Source organism: Vigna umbellata, chromosome 5 (assembly GCF_029865625.1).
Source record: "Vigna umbellata cultivar VRB3 chromosome 5, Vumbellata_1.0, whole genome shotgun sequence".
Lineage (NCBI taxonomy): Eukaryota > Viridiplantae > Streptophyta > Magnoliopsida > Fabales > Fabaceae > Vigna > Vigna umbellata.
The window spans coordinates 70946395-70962763 of NC_142169.1; the positions used below are offsets into that span (position 1 = coordinate 70946395).

Sequence of the window (16369 nt, forward strand, 5' to 3'; positions counted from 1 at the left end):
AGAGTTTATGATTATTATTATTAATTGTGTTGTAATTTTGGACCAATGAATGATAAGTATATATTATTAAAATGTTGTTAATAAAATATTATAAAAGTATTGTTATCCAATAAAAATAGTTTATTTTTTAATTTAAATAAATAATTTTAGTATCGAATTTGTTCAATATAACAAAAATTATGTATCATACTAGGATCCGTTTAAATATAAAGGTAGGTTACTCTATTTATAATAATAATAAAAAATATAAAAAATAGAAATGAAAGATAAAGATAATTTTGATTATAGTGGATAATAGTGAAATTTTAACTAATATGACTTTGACAAAAGATACTATTATCATAACAGATGACAACCAATATTGTTTTATCATTATTTGAAAACGATAATTTACGACAGATTAAGTTATTATCAACAATTGATACAGGCTTCTAGTGGTGAACAATAATAAATTATAGGGACTAGATTGTCATCGGTAATGAATGAGACCTGTTGTGACGAATAGCGATAGACTTCAGGAACTACATTGGATCACATAAAAACATACTTTCCCTCATGGTAAACGGTGAAAATAACAATGCATTGATGACAAAAAGTGAAACATTGAAGACAAACCGCGAAGATGAAATATTTGGCTCTTCAAAAGAATGTCTCATTTATTCATCAACAGACATAGAAACATACTCCTTAACAAGAAACGACGTTGGACAAAACATAAAGAATTGAAATTTAGAAAGTATAATTGAGGTACTCAAACACACGGTGACGACAACAGATAGCGACCTCGTTCGATAGATGTCATCGTTGCTGACATCGACGGTAGACTGCAGTGCCCTTAACAATATAGATTGATTGTGGTATCGTCGACAGCGGTGATAGACACCGCCACCACGAGTATCAACAAGTGCAGTGGCAGAGGCGACAGAAAAAAATCTTAAAATATCCTTAGACTTTATATACCATGTTGAATATAGTAAAATCATACTCTTATGTTAAATATAATAGAAAAAATATACACACATGATACTTTATTTATAATAAAAGAAATATGTACTAAACAAAAAATAATAACGAACCATTTCTAAGAAATTAAATACCAAATGAGCAATAAAATCTTAACTTTACAATGATTGGAAATGTAGGAAATTAAATCAGTTTTAAAACATTGGAATATTTTTTCCATGAACAACTTTTTTTTATCAATTAAGTTTAATTTGAGAGCATTTTTTAATCATTATTTTTAGAATTTATCAATTCGGATATTTTTTTAAAATTTATTGAAATGGATAAGTTGTTTTGGATGTCCACTTCACTGCGGATAAGTTTTATTTATTTTGTATGTAGAGTATCTATATAAATGTGATTACTTCCATAGATAATATTCTTTTTGTTTTGTTTTTTCTTTACGTTTTTATATTAAATGGGTTTTAAGATTTAAATGTAAGAATTAAAATTTATAATGATAAAGTGTTTTTATATTTTAAAATAACATGTAAGATGACTAAATTACCCTATTGAATTGAAAGTCATTACATGCTAACTTAAAGACTAAAAATATTCATATCAGATAAGCTCGTGAATGGAATATAGGAATTGGATGTAAAAAAAAAAAAGTAAATAATATTACCGCGTAAGTATAAATCGTAACAAAATTATTTCGGTGCCCACCGTAGCAAATTGGTCACCCAAAGACAATTTCCTAATTTTTTTTTCTAAAAGATTTACATAGATTATTATGAAAATAATTGCACAGAATATAACATAAACTATTGAAATAAAAAATTTAACAAAACAAAATGTGTGTAAAAAGTAACATTTTAATTAATCAAATCACAACAACTTAAGTTCATTCAAAATTCAAGAAACAACAACTATATCAATTTGGAAAGGTACATATTAAATATCTTTTATGAGATATTAATATTCAATTCAATATCTAACACTTAGATTTAAAAAATAAATTAAAAAAATTATAAAGTTAAATTTATTGTCTATGCATATCATAAAATACAATAATTTTTCTTTTTACTTTTCCGTCATTTTATGTGACATAGACATTTAGTGAAATAAAGTGATATTTATTACACCATATGTATTAATAATTAATATTATAATCTAACAATAATTTACATATTTTTTCAAATATTTAATCACAAGTTCATATAAGTTTATTTTTTCAATAATAATTTTTATATAACAAAATTCGCTTGAATAAACTTCCAAATCAGTAAAACAGACAACCTAATATTTATTTTGCATTTATAATAAATATTCAGATAAAATCAATTTAAGAAAAAAAAAATAACTTAAGAAAAAATATATTCACTTAAAAAGAGAATTAGACAAAAATTAAGTTGAGTTGTAATGTGTGAGAATCTGATAAAATTAATACACTTAAATCCATTCTCTGATCACTGTTTTAATACACCTGCCACGTCAAAATTCCACCAAATCCTCTCTGCATGCACTGAATGCCATATGTCAATTTGGAAGCTTCTAAAATCAGTATTTGGAAACCAGGTGGCAGTGAATAACTGCTCAACCGTTTGACGAAGGAGAGAAAGTGATTTCTCTGAAAAACACTTCTCTTTCTTGCATGCAATCACCTTCTTCCTCTAGAATTCTGATCTTCCATCTTCTCTGAAATTGTCTCTACACTCTTTCATCTCCTCTCTAAAACAACTCACTATCAATCCATCTGATCTCATTTCAGACACCACAGAATCATTCCCTGCACAGTGAGCATCATTTTGATCCGAACAGAATTGAGAACCGAACTGGTAAGTTCTCATTCTGCATAATTGTTCATTTAGTTCATGCGGACCAAAATTCTGGTTGCATGCATGATTAGAAATCTGATCTGTTATAATTTTGGTGTATTAGATTTAGTGGAAAGTGGTTGAGAGAATTTCTGGATAGAAGCCGTGAGAGAACAAGTGAAACTCTAGCATTTTGAAGTGCACTGTCATATCAGGTAAGGGAAGCTTTAGGGATTTAATTTAATACTGGTTTGATTGTATGAAAGCAATGTAATGTGCTGGAATGTCTGAACTGCATGACAGAATTTATGTTTGAGTGTGCATAAATGAGTATGGTAGTACTGGATGTTTGAATTGTATGATATGTATGAAGTTTGGAGTATGCATGTACGAGTATGTTGTACTGGTGGTATATGACTGTAAATGCTTTGAACTGTATGTTTATGATGTTACTGGTTGAACTGTATGCAGAGAATGAGATGTGTGATTTTGAACAGGATTGAATTTCTGTATGGTTGGAATGAAAATGATTCGAATGTATGTTGATGATGATATCTGTGAACTGGAAAATGGAAGATTTTGTATGAGATGAGATTATAAAATGAATTCTGTAATGTCTAAGATTTATGGTGGAAATAAATTATAAGTTAGGAAAAACTGTGGAATTATCGGGTTGAAAAATCTGGAATTTTCATCTTCTCTGATTGATCAGGTGCGCTCGTTATCGAACGGTCTTATACCGTTCGGTTTCCTTGGAACATCACTTAGAATAAGGATTCTTTCATTTGGAAAGGACCCTGATCTGGAACGAGCGTTATTAGTTGTCAAGAGTTAGGCGTGAGCGTTCGGCTTAGCCTAGCGTGTCCAAAAATTTAAAATAAAGTGAAGTATAGTTAGGACGCTCGGTTTTGTTTACCAGCGTTCGTCCTAAGCAACACTTAGTATTATACTGAGCGTTCGTCCAAATGAACACTCAATCTTAGATTGAGCGTTCGTCCGGGTTAGCGTTCGGTCTGATACCGAACGTTCATTCAAATGCGCATTCGTTCCCAGGCGCGTTCGTTCTATTTGGTGCTCGGTCATTAACCTGGCGTTCGTCCTGAGCAGCGTTCGGTTTTGTAATTGAACGCTCGTCTTTTCTTGCTTCGAGAGCGAACACATATGGCGTTCGTCCAAATTGTTAATTAATGTTCGGTCTTTGACTGGCAGTACTCGTTCCGAATTTATCAAAGCTCTAATTATTTATTTGAATCCCGTTAAACTGTGATGGTCCTTTTCATTCAACCTCAAGTCTTTATACTTAGAATTTTTCATAAGTATTATTCGGATCTCTTAGACTCAAATTCAGCTAAATTATTCAATTGTCTCAATGACTGTGAATGAATACTGGTGCGTTTCTTTTGTTCAGAAACGTGATAGCAGCGTACTGTAATGCAATTATATTGGTCTAATAAATGAGAAACTTTGAGTTAAATTAAGAGAGTGGAACACAGAATGGAAATCTGAATATGATGATGGATAATAATGTGTGAATGATGGTGTGGATAGATTTTATTGGATTGTATATGAGCGTTCCAAGGAGGAACGTCTCCATGATGAAAATATGAGAAGTAGTGTAGTATGACCATGGATAAGCTACTGATGGCTGTTCATCCTGATATTCCGTGATTGCTCATCCTCAAGTAGAGGAGGGTAGTTCATGCGTGGGAATGGCAGGAGGCACTAGTCCTATATAGTACTTGGGCTGATAAGGGCTAACCTCGGGTGGCAGCTGTTGAGGGTATCCCAGTTACTACATCACCCGGGTGCAAGAACGCCTGTAGATACATGGATCATACAGTCCGGACAGTCTTTAGTTATGAGAGTTTGGATGAGCTACTGTATGCGTGAATATATATATATGTTTGATGTTGAATAAAATGTATGATTGATTGATTATGATTAAAAATGATGTTGATTGTATTGAATTAAATTACCTAAGCTTACCCTTGCAATTTCCTTGTGTTGTCTACTGTTTCTGTATGTCCGTCTTGTCAATGCAATGATCATCCGTTGTGGATGTGAGCAGATGGTGAGGCACCCCTTGAATCTATGCTGGAAGAAGAAAATTTGGAGGATGCCAACCTTGTGGAAGTTGAAGTTAAAGCTGAGCAGTAGAGGCTCGTCTCTGTAGTAGCCGTAGTCGGTTTTTCTGTGCTGTATTTTGACAAGTTCTGTATATAGTTCTGCAGAATTGTAAATCTGAACTGGTTTCTGTATTTTGAGGAAGTTCCGAGTACTGTTATGTGCTGTATGTTCAGTTTTAAATTTCTGAACAGCTTCTGTAAATTACTGTGCGTGCTGTTTTATTTTTGGAGCAGCTGTTATTTATATTAAGACTGCACTGTATTTTCTATAAATGTGATTAGTTCTGATTAATGGTAATTACTATTTATTGGGATGTTACATTTATTGGTATCAGAGCAGTTTTGTTCTTTTAAGGACATATAGGGTATGAGTGCACTGTGCTTTTCGTTGTGTGCTTGATATGTGTTTGATGAGTTAGTAATTTTTAACTCTTGAACATATCTAACGTACGTTTTCTCTGATCCAGAAAACGAATGGCTCCTAGACTTCCTCCCCCACCTCAGCCGAATGAATCTGATGCACCAGTTAGTGCCCGTGTGTTGGAGGCAGTCATAGACAGGCTTCAACAACAAAACACAACTTTGGTGGAGCAGAACGCTGCCTTGATGAGGCAAAACCAGGAAGCAATACAAAGTTTGGAGGCTTCTCGTGTTCATTCAGAAGCAACGCAGAGACAACTAATGGATATTTTGGCAGCTGGCCGAGGCACACCAGGAGCCTCTTCCTCTAATGCTGTACCTCATGCAGAATGGAGTTTAGAGAGTTTCTTGCAGCACCATCCTGCCAAGTTCAATGGCAGGGGACTTCCGGATGAAGCTGATCAGTGGCTTAGAGATATGGAGCGGATCTATGATGCCAAAAGATGCCCAAATGAAAATCGGTTGGCATATACAGAGTATTTGTTGACAGGAGAAGCTAGCCATTGGTGGTCCAGTATGAAGATGTTGTTGACTGAAGCGCAGAATCCAGTTAATTGGGAGGTTTTTAGAGCAAAATTTTATGAAGAGTATTTCCCAGACAGTGTACGTTTTGCCAAAGAAGTGGAGTTCCTTCAACTGGTGCAAGGCAGTATGTCTGTTTCAGAATACACAAATAAGTTCAAGCATTTAGTGAGGTTTTATACAATGGCGACTAGTGAAGAGTGGCAGTGTAGAAAGTTTGAAAATGGATTAAGAAGTGATCTGAAGGTGTTGATATCCTGCTTATGTATTAAATCCTTCCCTGCCATGGTTGAAAGAGCAAAAGTATTGGAGAAGAACGTTGCGGAGGCAGAACAACAGAAGAAGCAGCAGTTGAATAGGGGACAGGTGGTGTCCAGAAACGCTACGAACTTAAGAAGATATCCATACGTTCGTCCAACTCAGTCATCTGGTGGATCGCAGGCCTTGGTCACTGTTGGCCAAACTGGACAGCCAAGGAGTTTGACGTGCTATCAGTGTGGAGGACCACATTTGAGGTGGGCTTGTCCTCAACTTGCTGGAGGGAAACGTTGTAATAAATGTGGGAGGAACGGACACTCAGATCAGGAGTGTAACATGGGAGGCCGTGCAGTGATGAGACCTCCAAATGCTGGAAGAGTTCAACAGGGAAGAGGTGGACGTGCACAAGCAACAGGAAGGGTGTATGCCATTACTGGTGCTGAAGCTGCTCGTTCAGGTACACTGATCACCAGCACTTGTTTACTGTTTGGGAAGCCTTGTGGTGTGTTATATGATTCGGGGGCAACTCATTCCTTCATCTCGAAGGAGTGCGTTGAGAAACTGGGATTAGTGGAGAGCGAATTACAGTTTGATCTGGTGGTGTCAACCCCAGCAGCTGGTGGGATCAAGACATCTACAGTTTGTGTGAGATGTCCTATAGAAGTTGAGGGGCGTAAATATAAAGTTAATCTCATTTGCCTACCCCTTCAAGACTTAGAAGTAATTTTGGGAATGGATTGGTTAACTACCAATCGGATCCTCATTGATTGTGGTAATAAGGAGCTAGTTTTCCCGGATGAAGAAGAAGAAGAACTGTCAATTACTCTTGGACAGTTAAAGGAAGATATCATGGAGGGAGCAAGCTGTTTCCTTATCATGACGTATGAAGGTAATGAGATAGAACGTTCGTCCAATATTGATAACAGTGGAGGGCGTACAGTGGTGGATGAATTTCCAGATGTTTTTCCTGATGAAGTACCTGGTCTACCTCCTATCCGTGAGGTAGAATTCACAATTGATTTGGTAACCACTGCTGCACCCATCTCGGTTCAGCCTTACAGAATGGCACCAGCTGAATTGGTAGAGCTTAAGAAGCAGATTGAGGAATTGATGGACAAGAGGTTCATCCGCCCAAGTGCTTCACCTTGGGGAGCACCTGTATTATTGGTAAAGAAGAAGGATGGCAGCTCACGGCTATGCATTGATTATAGGCAGCTTAATAAGCTGACCATCAAGAACAAGTATCCTCTTCCAAGGATTGATGACCTGCTGGACCAGTTGCATGGTGCGTGTGTATTTTCTAAGATTGATCTTCGTTCGGGCTATCATCAAATCAGAGTTAAAGAGGAGGACATTCAGAAGACTGCATTTCGGTCACGCTATGGCCATTATGAGTATGTGGTGATGCCCTTTGGAGTGACAAACGCACCTGCAATCTTCATGGATTACATGAACAGAATTTTTAGACCGTACCTGGATAAATTTGTTGTGGTGTTTATTGATGACATCCTCATTTATTCCAAGAGCTTTGAAGAGCATGAAGACCATTTGAGGACTATCTTGAGTGTATTGAGGGAGAAAGAGCTGTATGCCAAGCGTTCAAAGTGTGAATTCTGGATGAAGGAGATCCAATTTTTAGGTCACGTTGTGTCTGCTGGTGGTATTGCAGTGGATCCAGCCAAGGTGAAGGCAGTGCTGGATTGGGAGAGTCCTCGTTCTGTAACAGAAGTTAGGAGCTTTGTGGGGCTTGCGGGCTACTATAGGCGATTCATTGAGGGATTTTCTAAGATAGTAGCCCCTCTGACTTACCTCACCAGGAAGGACCAGCCGTTTGCTTGGACAGATAGATGTGAGGAGAGCTTCCAGGAATTAAAGAGGAAATTAACGAGTGCTCCTGTGTTGGTCATTCCAGATACGGCCAAACCTTTTGAAGTGTATTGTGATGCATCATATCAAGGTTTGGGCTGTGTGCTGATGCAGGAAAGAAGGGCCGTGGCTTATGCTTCAAGACAGCTGAAAATCCATGAGAAGAATTATCCCACACACGACTTGGAGCTAGCAGCAGTCGTGTTTGCATTAAAAATCTGGAGGCATTATCTGTATGGTGCAACATTTCAAGTGTTTAGTGATCACAAGAGTCTCAAGTACCTCTTTGATCAAAAGGAATTGAATATGAGGCAAAGGAGGTGGCTTGAGTTCTTGAAGGATTATGAATTTGAACTGTTGTATCATCCTGGAAAAGCAAATGTGGTTGCTGATGCATTAAGTAGGAAGGCAGTAAGGGTCTCGGCAATGATGGTGAAGGAGCGGAATTTGGTGGAGAGTTTTAGAGATCTAAGATTACAGTTTGATGTAGGAACGGACGTTATCAGATGTTGTAATCTTAGATTCTCCAGTAATGTGTTTGACAGGATCCGATTAAAGCAACGAGAGGATGCAGAATTGGTGAAGATTTTGGGCGTGCTTGGCACAAATCAGGCCAAGGAATTCAGTACTGGAACGGATGGTTTGCTTCGTTATATGGGCAGAACGTGCATTCCAAATGACAGTGAGCTAAAGAGGATTATAATGGAGGAGGGACATCACAGCCGTCTTAGCATGCATCCTGGCATGACTAAGATGTATCAGGACCTTCGTTTATCCTTCTGGTGGCCTGGGATGAAGAGTGATATTGCACGTTTTGTGTCTTCTTGTTTAACTTGTCAACGTGCAAAAGCTGAACACCAAAGACCTGGAGGATTGCTGCAACCATTGGAAATTCCAGAATGGAAGTGGGATAGCATCTCCATGGATTTCGTGACTCATCTGCCACGTACAGTCCGAAACCATGACTCAATTTGGGTGATTGTGGATAGATTAACTAAGAGCGCCCACTTCCTGGCTGTTAATTTGAAGATGTCTATGACAAACTTGGCCAAGCTGTACGTGAAGGAGATTGTTAGACTGCATGGAGTTCCTTCAAGCATTATATCAGATAGAGACACGAGATTCACATCTCGTTTTGGCAGTCATTGCAAGGAGAATTGGGAAGCAAACTGCAAATGAGTTCTGCTTATCACCCTCAGACGGATGGCCAATCTGAACGAACCATCCAAACTCTTGAAGACTTGTTGAGGACCTGCGTTATAGATCATATGGGAGTATGGGATGAGGTTCTGCCGCTTGTTGAATTCACGTATAACAACAGCTTTCAAGCAAGCATAGGAATGGCACCATTTGAAGCTCTTTATGGAAGGAAGTGTAGAACTCCTTTGTGCTGGTTCCAAGAAGGCGAGATTGCATTAACCGGACCAGAATTAATCCAGCAAACAACAGAGAAAGTGAAACTGATCCAGGAGCGTTTGAAGACGTCTCAAAGCAGGCAGAAATCGTATGCTGATAGGAGAAGAAGACCCTTAGAGTTTACTGCTGGAGATCACGTGTTTCTGAGGTTAAATCCAATCACTGGTGTGGGAAGAGTTCTTCGTCCAAAGAAGCTTTCTCCTAAGTATGTTGGACCTTATCAAATTCTGAAGAAGATTGGAGCAGTGGCGTATGAATTGGCTTTACCACCTCAACTGTCCAACCTGCATCCAGTATTTCATGTTTCTCAACTCCGCAAATACATAACTGATCCATCACACGTACTGGAGTTAGAAGATATCCAACTTAGGCCAGATCGAACACTGGAGATGCAACCTGTTTGTGTGGAAGACAGCCGCACCAGACTCTACAAAGGAAAGGATGTTCGTCTCGTAAAAGTGGTGTGGAATGCAAAGACTGGTGACTCAACATGGGAGGTTGAAGAGGCTGTGAAGGAATTGTACCCTCACCTATTCCCTGGTAAGCTCTAGAATTTTCGAGGACGAAAATTTTTGTAGTTAGGGGGAATGTGAGAATCTGATAAAATTAATACACTTAAATCCATTCTCTGATCACTGTTTTAATACACCTGCCACGTCAAAATTCCACCAAATCCTCTCTGCATGCACTGAATGCCATATGTCAATTTGGAAGCTTCTAAAATCAGTATTTGGAAACCAGGTGGCAGTGAATAACTGCTCAACCGTTTGACGAAGGAGAGAAAGTGATTTCTCTGAAAAACACTTCTCTTTCTTGCATGCAATCACCTTCTTCCTCTAGAATTCTGATCTTCCATCTTCTCTGAAATTGTCTCTACACTCTTTCATCTCCTCTCTAAAACAACTCACTATCAATCCATCTGATCTCATTTCAGACACCACAGAATCATTCCCTGCACAGTGAGCATCATTTTGATCCGAACAGAATTGAGAACCGAACTGGTAAGTTCTCATTCTGCATAATTGTTCATTTAGTTCATGCGGACCAAAATTCTGGTTGCATGCATGATTAGAAATCTGATCTGTTATAATTTTGGTGTATTAGATTTAGTGGAAAGTGGTTGAGAGAATTTTTGGATAGAAGCCGTGAGAGAACAAGTGAAACTCTAGCATTTTGAAGTGCACTGTCATATCAGGTAAGGGAAGCTTTAGGGATTTAATTTAATACTGGTTTGATTGTATGAAAGCAATGTAATGTGCTGGAATGTCTGAACTGCATGACAGAATTTATGTTTGAGTGTGCATAAATGAGTATGGTAGTACTGGATGTTTGAATTGTATGATATGTATGAAGTTTGGAGTATGCATGTACGAGTATGTTGTACTGGTGGTATATGACTGTAAATGCTTTGAACTGTATGTTTATGATGTTACTGGTTGAACTGTATGCAGAGAATGAGATGTGTGATTTTGAACAGGATTGAATTTCTGTATGGTTGGAATGAAAATGATTCGAATGTATGTTGATGATGATATCTGTGAACTGGAAAATGGAAGATTTTGTATGAGATGAGATTATAAAATGAATTCTGTAATGTCTAAGATTTATGGTGGAAATAAATTATAAGTTAGGAAAAACTGTGGAATTATCGGGTTGAAAAATCTGGAATTTTCATCTTCTCTGATTGATCAGGTGCGCTCGTTATCGAACGGTCTTATACCGTTCGGTTTCCTTGGAACATCACTTAGAATAAGGATTCTTTCATTTGGAAAGGACCCTGATCTGGAACGAGCGTTATTAGTTGTCAAGAGTTAGGCGTGAGCGTTCGGCTTAGCCTAGCGTGTCCAAAAATTTAAAATAAAGTGAAGTATAGTTAGGACGCTCGGTTTTGTTTACCAGCGTTCGTCCTAAGCAACACTTAGTATTATACTGAGCGTTCGTCCAAATGAACACTCAATCTTAGATTGAGCGTTCGTCCGGGTTAGCGTTCGGTCTGATACCGAACGTTCATTCAAATGCGCATTCGTTCCCAGGCGCGTTCGTTCTATTTGGTGCTCGGTCATTAACCTGGCGTTCGTCCTGAGCAGCGTTCGGTTTTGTAATTGAACGCTCGTCTTTTCTTGCTTCGAGAGCGAACACATATGGCGTTCGTCCAAATTGTTAATTAATGTTCGGTCTTTGACTGGCAGTACTCGTTCCGAATTTATCAAAGCTCTAATTATTTATTTGAATCCCGTTAAACTGTGATGGTCCTTTTCATTCAACCTCAAGTCTTTATACTTAGAATTTTTCATAAGTATTATTCGGATCTCTTAGACTCAAATTCAGCTAAATTATTCAATTGTCTCAATGACTGTGAATGAATACTGGTGCGTTTCTTTTGTTCAGAAACGTGATAGCAGCGTACTGTAATGCAATTATATTGGTCTAATAAATGAGAAACTTTGAGTTAAATTAAGAGAGTGGAACACAGAATGGAAATCTGAATATGATGATGGATAATAATGTGTGAATGATGGTGTGGATAGATTTTATTGGATTGTATATGAGCGTTCCAAGGAGGAACGTCTCCATGATGAAAATATGAGAAGTAGTGTAGTATGACCATGGATAAGCTACTGATGGCTGTTCATCCTGATATTCCGTGATTGCTCATCCTCAAGTAGAGGAGGGTAGTTCATGCGTGGGAATGGCAGGAGGCACTAGTCCTATATAGTACTTGGGCTGATAAGGGCTAACCTCGGGTGGCAGCTGTTGAGGGTATCCCAGTTACTACATCACCCGGGTGCAAGAACGCCTGTAGATACATGGATCATACAGTCCGGACAGTCTTTAGTTATGAGAGTTTGGATGAGCTACTGTATGCGTGAATATATATATATGTTTGATGTTGAATAAAATGTATGATTGATTGATTATGATTAAAAATGATGTTGATTGTATTGAATTAAATTACCTAAGCTTACCCTTGCAATTTCCTTGTGTTGTCTACTGTTTCTGTATGTCCGTCTTGTCAATGCAATGATCATCCGTTGTGGATGTGAGCAGATGGTGAGGCACCCCTTGAATCTATGCTGGAAGAAGAAAATTTGGAGGATGCCAACCTTGTGGAAGTTGAAGTTAAAGCTGAGCAGTAGAGGCTCGTCTCTGTAGTAGCCGTAGTCGGTTTTTCTGTGCTGTATTTTGACAGTTCTGTATATAGTTCTGCAGAATTGTAAATCTGAACTGGTTTCTGTATTTTGAGGAAGTTCCGAGTACTGTTATGTGCTGTATGTTCAGTTTTAAATTTCTGAACAGCTTCTGTAAATTACTGTGCGTGCTGTTTTATTTTTGGAGCAGCTGTTATTTATATTAAGACTGCACTGTATTTTCTATAAATGTGATTAGTTCTGATTAATGGTAATTACTATTTATTGGGATGTTACATAATGTTACTTTTTGCTTAAGCAAAAATATAACTGAAAGTAAGGTAATTTTTAACTCTATATTTTTCTCAACAAACTATCTCTTACTTTAACGAAAAATATATCAAAAATTAAGATTTTAGTCTCTCATATTTTCGTTCAAACGAATATCCTTAGCTTTAGTGAAAATATAGAAAAATCAACTTCAACAACAAAATGAACCCAATTTTTAAGGATAATTTCAAAAGTATTTTAATAATACAATGTTTCAAATTCAATGGAGTAATATGCAAATAATGATTTGCTCAAACATCAATTTTGATCTCTTAACTAAAAGTATGCAAAGTTCACCAAATTCATAATCTATCATAAGAAATGTTATATAAATTTATTATATTACTTAACATGATTTGGTCATTAGATTAATATAACCACAAAGAGTGCCCAGTTCAAAATATATTAAACAATAATTTGTTAAATAAAACCCTACTTACTTCTAAAATTCTCATTCAGTTTATCAGTCCCTTTAAAACTTTATTGTAAGAAACCAAATTATGATAAATGATCAAAATGAAAATGATGTTTACCGAACACTAATAAATTGTCAAATGATGCAATTGCAAAACAAAGTGTAATATTTTGGATTTGTATAAATGAATAAATAAATTAAGATTTGATGTTTTTTATGACATAATAATGACACAGTTATTCTGGCAAATCAAAATATCTTATATAAAAACAAACTTGTCTATCACTTTATTCTACAGAACAAGTATGAAGCTTTTGTGGTCTATATTTAAAAAATACATGCAAAACATTTTAATAGCAGCTCCCTAAATAATTTATTCATTTAATTTTTTATAAATGTCTATTTTTAGAATTTTCACCATTTTAAAAGAGAACATTTTCACCTTAAGTATTTTATATATAAAATATGTCCAATTATCCAATGTAACTTTTATTAATATTAGCATAGCAAAAGTATATTTCGGTGAATTTTATCAATTTAATCATTCAAATATAACTTGTGTGCTCCTTACTATTTATGGTAAAAGATAAATTAAAATCATATTTTATAGTATATCCAAATTTTAATTTATATAAATTTTTTATTCAATAATATTGATGTATTAGTAATTTTTAATATAGGCGTGTTTTGAGAAAGAAAAATCTAATTATAAAAGGTATTAAACAATATTGATGTATTACTATCGTTTGTTTGTATTATCATTTAATAAACTTAAATATTATTATTTATTTCAAAATTGTGTTTATATTTATTTTTATTATTAAATACCGTATTTAATTATTAAAGAGAGTTGTAAAATGAAAATAAGATAAAATACGATATCAAAATATAACTTTTATTTTAAAATAGGAAGAGTTAGGAATAAGTTCTTTACACTAATAACTATCATTTATCAATTTAAAGGATAAAATTATTTTAACAAAAGTAAATTTTTGTGTTTGTAAAAAAAAGAAGAAGCAAAATTTAATATTAAGCGGGAGTAAAATAATTTTGGAAGGCAAAGTATCATTATTGAAAGAGTGAAATTTAATGTCGTGTTAGTACATTATACTTTAAATCTGGACCGTAGAATGGGTATAAGAGTTGTAGTTTAATAAAAGGAGAATGAGATGAGTGGTTAACATTTCCCTTGCATAAGATCTGTTTACACATTCATTTCCCTTTTTTTTTTTTTATTAATGTTGATTGTATAAAAGTATCTAATTGGTGGTTCTGAGTGTGGGCCCGGCCATCATCTGAAAGTTTTCTATTTCAATAATAATAATAATAATAATAATAATAATAATAATAATAATAATAATAATAATAATAATAATAATAATGATAATAATGATAATAATGATAATAATGATGATAATAATAAAATAAAGGATAAATCGAAATACACGTATTTTTTGAAACACAAACTTTTATTTGAAATATTTATTGTGAATGTTGATTAATTGACGACAAGAGAGGTGCATGCATCCATGCATGAATTCACTGCCTTCAATCGTCAATATAACATTCTATAATTAATAATGTATCCAATAATCGAATAAACATTTTTGCACCACTGTTTACCTAAATTTATAATATTTATAGTAATAATATTCAAATTGTTAAATCTATTTGACAGGGACATCAAACAAAAACAGTCTCCAATGTCAAAAAAATTTGTGACAAAAAAAATATCTGAGTTACACTAATAATATGTTAGGTTAGGTTTATTGAGAGAGGTTCATCGGAAAAACATAAACATTAATGAGATATGAACTCAATTATATAAGAAATTAACATCACTTTTTACTCAAAATTTTAAGACAATAGATTAATGAGTCTTTCATCTTTATATAATGCTCTGGTTTTTCATTTCTATCAAATATTAACATAAAAAAAATATTAATATACGCATTTACATTATAGATATATGTCAAACATTACCAAACAAATATATATATTCCTTAAAATCTCTGAACAATTTAAACAAAATTTTCCAAATCATTATTTTTTAGAATAAAACAAATTAAGGAAGACGAGGAGCATTTTAAAACAATTGCATATAAATATACACTAACTATATCACCTATAACTATCTCCTATCTCTCTTTCTATCCTTCTAATAGATGCTAGTCTCACTGAATTATATGATAGTAACATGCAAATTAATCACATACCATCAACCAAGACAATCCATATTTTATTTAAGTTAGGCAACATATAATCACATTCTTCCAATTCAACTTAATCATATTATATTATAACATATAATTCAACATTCAAATTATAGTATAAACTCGTACACCACTTATTTTTTACTATTTCTAGAAGATATGTGTATTAAATAGACTTAAAGATCATGTACCTGTCATCTCTCACCTTTGCATCACGACTATAACTATATTAAGTTACTTTTTTTTTCACGTAGCATAACAGAGAAAATACTGTATTTGCAATTTTGATCGATCACCAAAATTTAACATGTAAAACCTCTTCTAACTCTAACTCTCACAACTAGATATCTTCCTTTATATAAGTAGAATGCTATCAAGTCAGAATAATCACTTTACAAAATCAACGTCTCAATACATCCTAATATATGATAATGTAGTATTTCCTGTGTGGAGATCTTTAGCATTATCCCAAACCATACAACAAAACATACATAAATCTTTGAGTCCATTTACATTAAATATAGTTCATGCAATATAGTCAATTTTTTAATTCCTCATTTACTTATTTTAAACATTTTAGGTAAATTTTATATGAAATATTTCTCTCTTATTGAGCGACGCAAGCACTAAAAGAAATTTTTTCAAAATTTGCTCAGCAAAGAAGACCGCTAGGATACATTTTCAAAATCTCACCCAATGGATCTTATCTTGCTCAATGATATAACACGTTGTCTCTTTTACTTTCATAAACTCTTTCTCGCTTAGCGAAACAATCACTCGCCCAACAAGGGAAACTTTTCTACTTCTCTGAGTTAAAGATTTATATTCTTGCCAAGTGAGTGGAACACTCGCCTAATGAGTCTGCATAATTTAAACATGCATAAACACATCAGATTACCAACTTAGTCTGTTCAAC

The 16369-nt window shown here is 34.8% G+C and overlaps 1 protein-coding gene and 1 long non-coding RNA gene across 2 annotated transcripts; both read left to right on the forward strand.

The window, feature by feature from the left end:
* Positions 1–2458: 2458 nt before the first annotated feature.
* Positions 2459–4960, forward strand: LOC148198873 (uncharacterized). Its single transcript, XR_015786533.1, has 3 exons — positions 2459–2780; positions 2884–2974; positions 4828–4960. It is a non-coding gene; the product is annotated as an uncharacterized LOC148198873 (long non-coding RNA).
* Positions 4961–5359: 399 nt separating this feature from the next.
* Positions 5360–8631, forward strand: LOC148198874 (uncharacterized). The gene is made up of 4 exons (XM_088115939.1): positions 5360–6542; positions 6798–7087; positions 7139–7252; positions 8497–8631. Exons 1-4 carry the CDS (start codon positions 5360–5362, stop codon positions 8629–8631), a joined length of 1722 nt encoding a protein of 573 aa, XP_087972065.1.
* The last annotated feature ends 7738 nt before the right edge of the window (positions 8632–16369 follow it).

Excerpts from the sequence above, each read along its gene's own strand:
- LOC148198874 (XM_088115939.1), top strand. The coding sequence starts at position 5,360 with ATGGCTCCTAGACTTCCTCCCCCACCTCAGCCGAATGAATCTGATGCA. Across the intron at positions 6,543-6,797 it reads TGCTGAAGCTGCTCGTTCAG|ACTTAGAAGTAATTTTGGGA; the intron begins GTACACTGATCA and ends TACCCCTTCAAG. Across the intron at positions 7,088-7,138 it reads GTCTACCTCCTATCCGTGAG|CCTTACAGAATGGCACCAGC; the intron begins GTAGAATTCACA and ends ATCTCGGTTCAG.